The 14249-nt window shown below is 40.7% G+C and overlaps 1 protein-coding gene across 3 annotated transcripts in view; it reads right to left on the bottom strand.

The window, feature by feature from the left end:
* Positions 1 to 341: 341 nt before the first annotated feature.
* Positions 342 to 14249, bottom strand: part of LOC148016600 (E3 ubiquitin protein ligase DRIP2-like) — a 30813-nt gene continuing 16905 nt past the window's right edge. For 2 of the 3 annotated variants that reach the window (XM_087663689.1, XM_087663690.1), the window contains exons 5-7: positions 14191 to 14241; positions 1505 to 1577; positions 342 to 1229 (exon numbers count right to left, since the gene is read on the bottom strand). In XM_087663689.1, the coding sequence (XP_087519815.1) occupies positions 1011 to 1229; positions 1505 to 1577; positions 14191 to 14241 (343 nt within the window). In that variant the 3' untranslated portion in view covers positions 342 to 1010. Of the gene's footprint in view, positions 1230 to 1380; positions 1578 to 14190; positions 14242 to 14249 lie in introns of all 3 variants that reach the window. The other variant, XR_015688029.1, reaches the window with a different exon arrangement.

The raw sequence follows: 14249 nt of genomic DNA, 5'->3' as shown, positions 1-14249 counted from the left end.
TGATATTGTAACAATTGTCATGCATTTGTTTTCAAATTCTCCTTATTGTTTTCATAATTTGAAAATGTAAGGTGAGTTGTCATAAAATTTATGGATGAACATTTATGCAACCAAAAAAAGATAACAAAATTTAGCTTACACCCTTCCTATGTGCACAATAAAAATAAACATGCACATAGACTAATTGCGTTATCACTTACACACTTTCTATTTGACAACAATCTAAACAAGTTCATAAGAAAGTCGAATTGTAGTGATGAGTACTGATACATTTCAACACATCACCATGGTGAATTCTTAGCCTATAAATGGTACCATAATGCAAGCCTCGTGAAGTTGCTTTAACCCAAAGAAAATGAAGGAGCCAAACAAGTCATTGATGTTCATCCTCATATGTGCCAATGCTCGCAAATTTCATACATGGTGAAAAACTTCCCTTCAAACTTGGGAATCCCAATTGGCCATCTTGGCTACTGACAGCCCTGACAAATTCTTGTGGTAATGTCAGTTATCTTCTTAGACCACCCCAATTGTTGATCTTCACCCGTTTTCAAAAAAGATGCAAGGAGAGACTCTTCACCCAAGGATTTTAAAAAAAGTGAAAAGAGGTACTCGCTTCAAGGTCTTACTAACACGTAAGATTGTGCTAGAGCCCTTTAGGGTGGTTACATGCATTAGAGCTATCAAATTGTGTACTTGTTATGAGCATAACCAATGGTGAAGTGACAAGTTCTTCTCTAAAAAATGGTTACAAAGTAGGATGGTTGGATCATTTGTGCAAGTTGCAACCATCATCACATGATGTTTGCCCAAGCAATGAATGACTTATTTAACAAATTACCCTCAAGATCTTGATTGTTTCAAAGGCCAAACATCCAAATTCATGTAGATGTACAAGTATGTATATTAACTCTAGATCTTTGATTTTGTTCAAGAATCGCTGTGTGTTCTTCGACGAGGCATGGCTGACAATGGCAATTTTAAGCAGAAACATGGTTGACAATGGCATTTTAAGACTGAGATGATGGTTGAGGCTGCCGTCCATAGGTGAGAACCATCATGTAGTCCTCGGCAGCACTGGCATGAACATGACCCCATTGGTGGCCTTTCAATGCATCCTTGGAGAAAGGCATAGAATTGGAACGTGGCATGGTGGCGTACCACATGCCTCGAACACTTTCGAGGGGTAGGTGTGAAATAACCGGTTGTCCCCTGCAACTTATCTCCACCTAGCATATTGGGAATCATTAGCACGTCTCACTAAACCATGCAAAGCTTAGGAAACCTACACAAAATATCCAATTGTAATAGCTTATCTCCAGAACTCATCATGAAAAGCCTGACAATCACAAGCTCACTTCTGGCACTTTCATAACTTACAGCTTGCATGGAAGATCTAAGCTGGGAATAACCTAATAGTAACCTCATTTGGTATTAACAAACCACAATCTGGCAACACAAACGAATTCTCCCTCCACTGTCAAGTGCTGTACTGGTGACTGACCTCGTTTTCATGCTTTAAGCCAAGTTTTTTAACAAGGTACTTCTTTACAATTGAAACAGGCAGCTTCCCATCTCTGCAGGCCAACAAAAAGCCACTGTTCTGACATTTGAAATGAAACCACCCCAAAAGCACATCAAAAGATCCTTAGCCATTTTCACCTATTCACATTCAAAGAAAAAGTAATCTACCTTCCTTAATGGATTCCAGGAAGAGAATTGGCGAATGATTCAATTATAAGGAGATAAACCACTAAGAGATTATGCACTTCTGAAAATCATATTTTTAGAACGAGTTTCATGACCTTTACAAAGTATGCATTGACCAACTGTTGATAGCTGCAATTCAGTACATTATGATAAATCATGAGTATTCCTTGCCACATTAATTTTCAGATACCAATGCCCGTCTAATGCAAGCCTCTAAATTCATAATCCCCCCCCCCTAAAAAGACAACTCAAAAGGTCTAATGCTTGCAAACTTCATACACCCATAATGCAAATTATAAACATATATATTCATAGATTCACCATTCCCATACTGCAGCGGGAAGCTTCTCAATGGAAGGGAACCATTAATATGCAAAGAATGGATATACAAAGAGTCCTGGGCTGCAAAACACAGCAGATAGCAGCCTTCAGCAGTAGCAAACAGTCCTGAACAAGCTCAAAGAGATCATCAGCAGTCTGAACAGTAGCAGATCCACCAGGTGATGAGGAAATATGATAATTAAGACATGCTGATGGTTGCTGGGTAGGGACGAGGCAAAACACAGCAAGCAAGGATGTTGATTGGTGGCTAAAATGATGGCAGATAATGATGGCAATAAAAGCCACAAGCTGGAGATAGGAGAGCAAGGAGTGAGGATGCCACAACTGCCTTTTAAAGGATATTTTGAGTATTTTGATTTGCCACTCTATAAAAAATGTTTTTTTAAAATAAATCTTTTTGGATCTATTTTGAGGAACTAAATTAGGCCATACATTCATGATAATTTGAGATTGTTTTTGGACTTAATTTTCCTTGTTTAACGCCTCCTCAGGACCAAGAAGGTGCCCAAGGGGAGAGAAAACATAACTCCATCCTCATTTATAGGAAAGGTCCCACCCAAAAGAGAACAAGGCATCAGACCAAAGGTGTCACTCTCGACTACCAAAGGGCTGTTGGGTGGTGTATACATAAACCATCGGATGCACCGACCGCCAAAGTCCCTACTACCCCCAAGGATCCGCAGTCCCCCCAAACAACAGCAATAGCAACAGTGCGGCCATGACCCTCCAGCCCAGCTAGCTTTTGATGCTATTGGTCGCATCATTGCTCCATGGGACCATAAGTATCTAGGTTCTTCTTCCCACCCTGAAGATGGACCCTCCTCACGAGCTGCACCTCAGAGGCCCAACCCTTTTGCGGTGCTAGGAAACTTCTTTGAAGATGGTGTACTGGGGACATTGGCAGCAAAGGCCTAGGCCCATGCAGCAAAATATCATTAGCACTCTTGAGCCTGTGTGTCTATCTAGTCATGGGATGCCTCTTGCACAATTCATTTTTTTGTGTTTGTTGAATCCATCCATAGTGACATGGGATGGGTTTTGGGAATTGGAATGGGAATGGGGATAGGGACTAGAATTGCCATTCCCTGTCACACTATCAGAGGGGGCTTTGACAAGGGGATGGGATTGGGATGGTTTGAGGATTAGGCTAGAACTGGGACAGGAAGCTAGGAAATGGCCATTCCATGTCACTATGAATCCTGTAACGTACCGGCCTTGATCTCTTGATGGATAACGTTTTAGTAGTCGCCTAGAGTTTACCTTCTAGCCATCGCCATCTGTACCCTAACCAGAATGATCGGATTTTGTCTGGTTGGTTAACCCTAGGTCTACCCCGCGGGGGAAGTATCTTGCCGTTCCCCACGGAGGACCGACCTAAAGGTTCCGAATTGACCTAACAATCACCTATCAACAACTAGCTCACATCCGGAGGTGTCCTTTGAGAGGCTTCTTGTCCGAAAGGAGCGATTGTCATTACCCTTGGTTCATGGAGTACAACGCTTTTTTTCCAGTAGCAGACTAAGGATTTATGAAATCCTTTGTAGTGCTCTAGCATAGCCGCCGTACCTTTCCCCTAAGATAATTTACAGTTCGGGTTCTAAGACCAAGCCCTAGGTAAGTCAGTGAATCGGCCATTCCTAGAGTTTCTTTCTAACGTTTGTTTTTGGAGAAACCTCTCGGCTAACCAAGACCACCCTGCCATAGGACTGGATTCATTGGGAATCCATCCACCCGCTTCCCTCTATGGAAGTTCTTAGTTATCTAATTACCTACCACAATACCTGAAACATATAAAAGCAACTTCATTAATTAAAATCCTTTTATGCAGACTTGTTTGTTTACGTAATTTACTCACGGACATACAATTAGAATAAAACAAATTCATTGATTATATTCCATAATGTATGTTCTCCCATCCATACAGGAGAAAAATTACAATTTCTCATGCTGGCTCATCCGGTGCCTCTGCATGTCACCAAGATCAAATCCATCTATAGCTAGCGTTATAGGTGTCCCAAGTAGAACTCGGGCCATACAGGGGACCAAGTAGTTTCTAGGTGCGAAAAAGGGATTTACTAACCAACAGAGCCCCCCTGGCATCCTATCCACCTCCTACTTAATATGATCCCTGCTGGGAGACCTCTCGCCATCGGAGCGGGTCCATGCTTCCGCGGTGGTAAAAACATCTCCTCTTGGTATGGGGATTCAGCACCTATCCTTGGGGGAGGTATAGGGCTCCTCAATTCTTATCTGTTCAATACTTAATTCAATCAAGATCTAATCTAGAAAATCACAAACAAGATTTATGTCTGCAAGTAATTATGACTTCAATTAATCATGCAACTTCAAGTGATGCTTAATTCTAGTAGCAATCGACACTTGAGTTTCACATAATGAAATCTTCCCCTTGGAATTTAACTAGGGATATCTAGATTTTGGGGTCTTTAATTTCCCAGTTTTTGTAACCAAGTTTCTTGGCCTTAAGTCAGTATTTCTCAAAAGACTTATCAATTTGAATATAACTTTTTTAGAAAAACCTGTGGTATCGCGATTGGTACGGAGGTAGCCATCAAATCGAACGTGGGGTTAAATAGGAACATGGCATCTGCTAGAGGACTGTCAAACGCTCTGCAGAAAGGCACAGGACACAGCGTACCAAGGGAGGCAGCTTCGGAACTGGATCCTGGGGATGTCAATTGATGAATCCACTTTCAAGACTGCTGGGTGTTGCCACCTTTTCCACAGGCAACTTCCCGCCCAAGGGTGGTGGCCACCTTTTCTTGGAACGAGGCCTGCTATGACAGGGAATTGCTTCCTTTTCTCCCATAACAGATTTTTTTCCTTTTTTTTTTCTCTTTTCTTTTTCTCCTACTCCCGAGGGTGTTTCCACCTTTTCTCGAAGAATAGGTCGGCATGACAGGGACCTAAGTCTTTTCTCCCATGACTGATATGTATATATTTTTTTTCTTTTTTTTCTCTCTTTTTTTAAAAAATTTTAGGAAAGGAATGGTAGAAAGACCATATGTCAGAACCAACCTCGACTGTCGCTGGTGGAAAATAGAGGATAAGAGATCAGGGCTGGAAGGTGGGGCTGAGGGGACAGAGGGTTGCGTCCACCGTGTTCAGACCTACTTGCTTATTCGACTCATGTGGTCCCTGTTGATGACCACAATGTAGTGCTAGAGGAGCTAGGATGCTATGTAGATCAAAGAGGACATGTGGCTTTTGCTTCTCCCACTTGTTGGAGGAGAGAGTCACTTGTGAAGCCTTTATTTTGGTGGCAAAACTTTGGCTACGCACTGGGGACCCTTCAGCCCTTAGCCATAAGGATCCTTGCCCAAGATTGCTCTTCGGGTGTATATGAGAGAAATTGGAGTTCCTATTCTCTCATTCACACAAAGATTCGCAATCAGCTTAGCACACGACAGTTAGAGCGGCTAGTCTATTGCCGCACGGTTATCCGCACCTGTAACTCCGTTGGTGACTCCCGTGCTTGCAAATCCAATTGTTGCTTCCACGTTAGTAGGGCCATTTGCGATTTCCGCTTTTGAATTCCTTTTCTTCAAGGCCATAAGAGAAAGAAAAACACGGCAGTAATACTAGTTGGCAAGGATGCTTATCGATGATGATGATAGATATTGCGGGATTTAATGATGTAGGCCTCGCGGATGATTCTTCTTGCCTCGTGGAGAGCAAAACTTCACTCTCTCTAGTAGACGAAATAGAGATGAGAGTAGAGGTATGATAGAATAGGATAGAAATCTTCAATGCCTTCTCTTCTTGGATCAGAGTAGAAGAGAATGAGAGATCTTCAACGTATCCCCTTCCTTGGGTTGAACGGAATGATGTCTCTTCATCTCGTGGAATAGTCTCCTCCTTCTCGATCAACGTCTCGTCCTCGTCTCTTGTCGCTCTTCTGGTCATCCCCAAGCCCTCAATTTATAGTTTTGTAGAAAGGGGGGGGGGGGGGGGGGGGGTAGAAGAGAGGAGCTTGCTTTTTTAGCGAATTTCGATGACATCATCGATGACAAAGAGAGAACACTTTCTTTTAGCGCTTATGCTTTTTTTCACTATTTTCGTTTTTTTCTGCCCTATAACTTGTTTGGATCATAACTTCGTCGTATGAACTCCAAATATAGTTGTTTGGGTACTCAAAATGATTGGAATGCATCTGATCGACAAGCTCTCGTAGGCAGAATTGTGAAAATCCATCAAAAATAGACAAAAATGACGATTTTTGTAAATCACATTATTTTTATCCATCTTTTGTCTTGGACGACTTATTCCCTTCAAAATAAGTCATAGTATATATTTGGATCCATCTAAAGTGGGAATTAAGTCATCTAAACATGATACCTGAGATTTTATACTATTCTAGTAAACCAGTCCTACTTCTTGTAAATCCTCTAGAGATTCTGCAGTTTTTTCATGTGTGGACGTGCAACACCACGTATATGCACATTAAAATAAAGTAACTAATGGGGACATTACAAATCCATTGTACTTGGTTCATATATGATGGCCTAGAGTCACACCGTGTTTGTAATCTTATTCTCCTATACTTTTTTTTGTAATTAATATAAATAACCCATGATGGGGAGAGAGAGAGAGAGAGAGAGAGAGAGAGAGAGAGAGATTTCTAGGAGGGCATGGTCTCTTGGCATACGACAATCTTTGTTGCTTCTTTGCCGTGACTTTTGTACTCTTTTAGCCATCTGACTTCTATAAAAGAGAGCTGAGTTTATACGTGATGGCCTAGAGCAATATTGTAATCTTGTAGTCTTGTACTTTTTCGGTAATTAATACAATTACCTATTAGAGAGAGAGAGAGAGAGATCTTGTTGGTACAAGGCAAACTGAATAGAATAGATTGATGTGATAGGTGATATGAAAGTACAAGAACTAGGGCCTCAATATATAGGCCTACGTATTCACCCAAACATTTGACCCTTACTAAATGCTGAGTGGTGCAGGAGGTGTTCACATCTAAACACATTGTAACATATACTAGGGTGTCTCCAAACACACAGATGATGAAATAACTAACAATCCCCACTTTAGGTCATGGGTGGCTAAACCCATGACACAAAACATAAAAAAGAAAATGGGAAGAGGGTCTTATGAGAAGCACCGTCTAATTCCATACAAAAGAAGCACCCCCTCAAACAAAGATATAACTCCTTCAGGAATCTAGAAAAATACTAAGAATAACAATTTATTTTAGATTTAAAATATGGGCAAAGTAACCCATACTTGAATGTGATGGAAAGATCTTAGCACATGTGTGCATGGTCAATGTCTAGTTCCATGCACTTTTTTTTTTAAACGTTTTTAAAGAAAATAAGTTTTAAAAAATAGTTGTATTTTTGTTCACCATTGTCAAAAGACAATGATTGAATTGTGACTATCATTGTTTTGTCAGTGGTCGATACAAGCTCATCCTTTACTCTGGTGTAAGACATGGCATCCACATAAGTTTGCATGTTGTTTCTCTTGCTGCTCCCCTTTCTTCTTGTTGCATCAGTCCACTGTATGACCAATTCACTCACAGTAGCTGCACTTGAGCAGACAGTTTTTTGTGCAGAAGGCACCAGGGATTGATTTGTATCTTTGCTTCACCATTCTTCATCCATGAGAATGGCGACCATCTGCTACTAGGGCATTTCCCATGCTACCTTGAGAGCTATAATAGTGTCTTTCAACTTGTCTTCTTCTGTATACTATTAACAAGTCTAGCCTTTTTGTCATCATCATCTAGACAACTTTTTAGAGTGGTGAGTTGTTCAAAGAGAAGATAGAGGCCATCTAAATGTTGTGTAAGAGAGTTATATGGATTTTAGGCAAGGCTGTAAAGTTGCATTCTAAACATTATTTTGAATTATTGATATTCCCTCCGAAATTATTTTCTAGATCTTCCCATATCTCTTTGGCCATCTTGGTGAGGTGAAGATGATGAAGAGGGTTGTCCAAAAGAACGAGCACAATGATGGCAAGTGTGCTCTCATTATTCTCTAACAAGTCTTGATGGAGTCTAGGATTTCCCCAAACATTTTCTCGTTTGTTGGTGTAGACTACCTTTCATGGGTCTTCTTTCATAAGAATAAGCTTGATGTTAGTTTTCCAGATTGAGAAGCCAACACCTGAAAATTTTTTCTGGTGATTCCATGAATCAGCATGCTAATGGAGGATGACATTTTGCACACAGAACTCCCAACAACTGAGTGATGTTCCTAGAAAATTTGCAGTTGCAAGTTGCTAGCAACTCAACAGAGTAGCAGTGCTGCATATAGAAGGGCAACATCACCACTCCAAAGGCAAAGGTGGCGACCAGCTGAGGTGCTAGAAGTAAGGCGATATTAGTCAAAGTTGGGCAATGCTTCTGGAAGAGGAGGTGGTGCAAGACAAGTGTCGATGAACTGTCCAAGTGGTGGTGGAGCAAGCAGATGAACAGAGCTCAGTGCTGCCGATTTGGGTGGTAGCGAGGGGAAGTAGGTGACACTACAGGGCTAGGGGGTGAGTTGGGATAGTGTGACCTGAACAGCTAACATACACCACTAGGCTAGACCAAAGGGCAAGTGACATGATTGCAAAGCTGATGGGGTGGCGCTGTACAGGTGCAGCTGGAACTGCATGGAGGCAAAGCTAGAGGGCGTGATAGGATAGGCTAGACACCTGGTGGTGGAAGCTATGGAGCAATCGCAACAAGCAACAGTTCAAGCAAGCAAGGCAGTGCTAGAAGTAGTAGCAGTTGCTAGACAGCACATGTCAGAGGCAGTGCTAACGGTGGACAGCACAATGGCGTAGCTGTAGTTGATGATGTGGCAACTATGGAGGTAGTGTACAACTGGCACTGGTGGAGCTGAAGATGGCAGCGGCCGGTAACATGGCTCTGATACCATTGTTGGGTATGCAACCATGAGTGAGGAGCAGCTATGGAGGATGCAGCTCCATGAGAGAAAATGAAATGAAATGAAATGCTTTATTAATGTCTATAAGAGGCCAAAATGACCTATGAGATCAACAGTTTCAACTAGAAAACCATGGTGTTACAACTTTTTAATAAAGGAGAGAGAGAGAGAGAGAGAGAGAGAGCTAGGACCTCAATATATAGGCCTAAGTATTCACCCAAACTTTTGGCCCTCATTAAATGTTGAGTGGTGTAGAAGATTTTTCATAAACAGAGAACACACACAGCACAACACAGTAACACAATCTAATGAATTCTAAATAAAGGGAGGAGTGTAAAGAAGAATGAAGAATAATACAGAGTGGCCTCAACCCTCCTTGTCTCAAGAATTAGGGGTTAGTGAGCTGATGGAAGTAACAAAGGTAAATGTTGCATCTATTGTGGTCACTGAAGAGCTCTCTGACACTGAAGAGATACTTATTGTAGCCTCATGCAATGATGTAGATATTATGGCAGTAGCAGGTGATGTGCACATCACCAAAAGTGAGGTAATTGATGCTTTACTTTCAGCTCATGATGGGCTGTCCCAATCATGGATAGTAGACAACGGTGTCTCTTTTCATGTTACTCTCTCTTTGGAGTCATTTTCAGAATACACTACAGGTTGCCTAGGCAAGGTTTGCTTGGGCAACAACTACACATGTGAGATAGAGGATGTAGATACCATTCACTTGGCACTTGAAAATGGCCAAGAGCTAATTTTACAGGATGTCAGATATGTACCTGGCATAAAGAAAAGTCTATTATCAGTTTGACAACTTGATGCAAGAGGATATTTTACTACATTTGGTGGTGGATCTTGGAAGGTCCATAAGGACTCTATGCTGATTATTAAAGGCATCAAAAAAGGGACTTTGTACTATTTGCATTGTAAAGCATTACCTGGCAAGTTCTTGGCTGTGGCTAAAGTTCATTCACAAATGGAACTTTGGCACAAAAGACTTGGCCATATGAGCCAAAATTTTTTAATGATTGCATATATGGAAAACATGTGTGGTCTCCTTATTACTCTGGTGTCGTTAAAAAGCCCAATGCTCTTAATTTAGTACACTTTGATGTGTGCACTACGCCTATTTTATATGGGGATGCACAATACTTTGTTACTTTTATTGATGCTTTCAATAGAAAGTCATGGGTGTATGTGTTAAACAGCAAAAAGGAAGTGTTGGATGCCTTTAAAAGGTTTCATACTTTTATTACCACACAGAAAGGGCTTATATTAAAAGCTATAAGAATAAATAATGGGGGCAAGTATGTTTCTAAAGAGTTCAAAAAGTTTTGTGAGATACATGGCATTAAGAGAGAGTTGATAGCCCCTTATAATCCTACATCAAATGGCATGACTGAAAGATATAATCGCGCACTTTGTGAGAGATTCAGATGCATGCTGTCCATAGTTAATCCCCCACAGCAGTTCTAGGGAGAGGCTCTTAAAGTTGCAATTTATGTATGCAATCGCTCTCCCAATTGTGCATTGGAAAATTGGCATTCCTGAAGAGGTTTGGTCTAGCAAACCTGCTTCATATGACCATTTGAATGTCTTTGGTTGTGATGCTCTTGTGTATGTTCCTGTAGATCAAAGGACTAAACTAGATATGAAATCCATCAATGACATCTTTATGGGATATGGAGATGAGGGAGACATGGGTTATAGAGTTTGGCTCCCTCAAGGTAGAAAGATGGTACGCAGCCTAGATGTAGTATTTAATGAGACAAAGTTGCTAAAACATACTACATAGGATGACTTTGACAAAAAGAAGGTCAAATTTCAGCATGAACAGCCAGCCATTAGCTGAAGATTCTATTCCTTTTGATGCTGAAAATGAGCAACAACCCATTGTGCTACAACCAGAAGATAATGGACAGCAAATAGATGCACAGGATGGAATAGGACCGCAAGAAGAACATGCTGAAAACACGTTATAGCAGCAAGGAAATGCTGAAAATCAGCCATCTAGTGATGGTGTGTATATACCTGAGGATGTAGGCCCATTACCTAATAATACAGATCATTGGGTAAGAAGATCTACACATGTCAGAAGGCAGATGAGGATGAGCCTCTGACATTTAGAAAGGCAAAGTCATGTGAAAACAAGAGGAATTGGAAGCTTGCTATGCATGGAGAGACGAAGTCTCTATATGCAAATAACACATGGGAGCTTATACCTTTTCCCACAGACAGGAAAGCTATCCCTAATAAATGGGTTTACAAAGTGAAATGTATTGATGGGAAGCCTAGGTACAAGGCATGTTTGGTTGCTAAGGGCTATACACAGAATCACCACATACAAAGCTTAGCAAAGCTAATCGCCCAAAGGATGATGCAGCTACTAGTGCTATGAAGGGCATACCTTATGCATCAGCTTGTGGATCTTTATTGTACGCCATGGTTGCAACTCGCCCTGACATTGCTCATACAGTGGGAGTTGTTAGTAGATTCATGTCTAACCCTGGCAAGTCACATTGGGAAGTAGTGAAATGTATCTTCAGATACTTAAAAGATACACAAGAGAAGTATATATGCTATGGAAAGGGTACACTAGAGTTGCACGGATTCTATGATTTGGACATGGCAGGAGATCTTGAGACTAGAAAATCTACTAGTGGGTATGTCTTTACTTTGAGTGGTGGGGCTATCTCTTGGTGTTCAAGGTTACAGAAAATTGTGGCACTGAGTACTACAGAGGCTGAATATATTTCAACCATAGAAGCTTCTAAAGAAGCTATTTGGCTTGGCCATCTAGTCAAGGATTTTGGTCTTTTTTCACATACTCCAATGCTTGGTTGTGATAGCTTGAGTATAGTATGTTTGGCTAAGAATACCATGTTCCATGCACATACCAAACACATAAATGTTTGGTACCACTTCATTCAACAAGTCTTGGATGATGGTCTTGTCACACTAACTAAGATCAAAACCCAAGATAACCCTGCAAATATTCTCTAAGAGTCTTGCAAAGGCTCAACATGAGCATTGCATCTGATTAGTGGGAGTTGGTTAGCTTAAAGGTACCACTTCAAGCCTTGAGTGGGAGGTTGTTGAGTGTAAAAGTCCCTTCATCTCCGTGTATAAAGTTATACGGGTGTGAGCACACCCTTATTGTATCCTAACATATAAATACATTCTTTATTCGTTGTGTACCATCACAATCTATTACACCTATCTTTGCGTTCACTCTCTCCCACACTCAACACTACTGCTCACACTTCTAACTTGCACTTCTATTCCGCACTCTCCACTTCACATGCCCATCCTATGCCCTTTTGTCCTTGATGTCCATTTTTGGTAGGAGTGCTTTACGATGCCTTCAATATCTCCTCACTATCATCTTTTGGTCAGGCCAATGACTTGGTCCATCCAATCCCTACCAAATACATTCGGTGTGACTCGTTTGAGGCCTCTTTGGCTTGTCCTTTCTACCTATGTCATTCAAGTTCTCAACTAGAGAGGGGGTTATACTACTCCATTGGTTGTCTTCATCCACAAAACTTCATCGACATTGACATGAAATTTTATGCTTCTTTCATCTTCGTCCACACCTAGGACTTGAGAGGGGGTGTTAGTAAATTTATTTTATTGTGTCTAACTTCTTGTGTTCATCTCCTACTTGTGAGCCTCAATCTAAGTCAAACAAGGACACATTTGGAGCTTTGACACTGTTATTGTCTATCAATCTCTCTTCTATGACAATTGCCTTCATTTCAAGCACATTAAGTGGAGATTAGGGTTTCATGGCCTTGTTAAGACATATATTTAATCTTAGCCTTGTTAAGCCATACATGTAATTTCCTTTGTGGGTTTTTATGAGAACCAAATAGTTTTCCAATAATTGTGTAATTCATTATGGCCTAAATTTTTACTACTTAACACCCACTGATGCATCGCGATGCAAATTAAATGGACCCTTGCCCTCAGATAGTTTTTTTTTTTTTAATTAAAGCATAGTTATAAGTTATTGTACAACATTTTTGTCCAGACTCCACTTGCTCAATGACAAAAGATGGATCTTTAGAAGGCTCTTAAGCATACTTTCATAGCTTTTAATATAACTTATATCATACAAAGTGTTGGTTAGGGTTTATAGCGTACTCTCTATTTTATTTGGGGATATTTTGCTTATAAGCAAATCAGTGGAATTTTCTTTACATGTATATTCAAAAACCCTAACCACTCAATGCTATGGAGCACGCAGTAGATTTACCTACAGTCAAAGTCTCAAACCCTTTTGCTGCCCACATGATACTCAATGATCAATAATAAATGCAATTTGAGAAGCATATCAGTGTAATTAAATCAAGAGCCTTCCCTTGAACAACCCATTGCACTCACTTCTAGAAGATTGACCTTTGTATTTTACTTATTTTCATCCCACATGGCTTTCCCACACAATAGTTCTAACTGTTACTAATTAAAGACGTGTCCACGCATGGGATCGCTACGGTCACTTGTGGTTGGAGGCTGCTGTCTATATGTATCTTGATATGTGACGACCTCCCACAATTCTTCACATGTGTTTTAAGCAATCTGATAGTAAGTTAGATGGCTGACCCACAAATATTGCCACGGTAGAACAGTCATCAATCAAATCTCTACACTTCATTGGCTTTGAGTTCAATTTGCTTCCCCTCCTAATTCCTCTTACAAATGCAAGCAAATTGGCCACAATGCTTAGCACTTCCCTGAGTATTCTCAACTCACTCAAAAGGACTACTTGTCTTGTGTGGTGGCTTCACATGTAATTTCTCCTCTTAAAACCACTGCATCCCTCCAACGAAGTCAAATAGGAAGGAGAAAGGTGGGCAAGAAAGCTAAAGCTAAGGTGAAGATCCATAGATGGTTTCTGTCCCCAAACTTTTCTAGATACTATCCCCCTCAAGATGGGATTTATTCTGGACTCTATGTAAGGATGTTTGTGATGTTTTTGGCGGGACAGCTGAGCAACATTGCATGTATGTCTACATATATATATTTATGTCTGTATGTAGGGCCTAGGCAGGCAGGTACATACTCAGACATGTCTGTACAGACTTATGTTTCTGTAGATAAGTGTGCACAACATGTGCTTGGTTGTCCATATGAGTACTTCCATATGTTTTACACAAGTTCTTCTTTCAAAGAGTGCCCACAGAAAGCATCATTGAAGGAAAAGTAACTAGAAGTATACTCTTACTTGATACGAAGATAGCGGCTGGTTACTTGTGGAAGAGCTGCTTCACCAGTTCTGTAGTA

The sequence above is a fragment of the Lygodium microphyllum genome, chromosome 23 (assembly GCF_053477565.2).
Source record: "Lygodium microphyllum isolate KBCC chromosome 23, Lygodium_microphyllum_v1.1.10, whole genome shotgun sequence".
NCBI lineage: Eukaryota > Viridiplantae > Streptophyta > Polypodiopsida > Schizaeales > Lygodiaceae > Lygodium > Lygodium microphyllum.
This window is presented reverse-complemented; position numbering and strand designations above follow the sequence as displayed.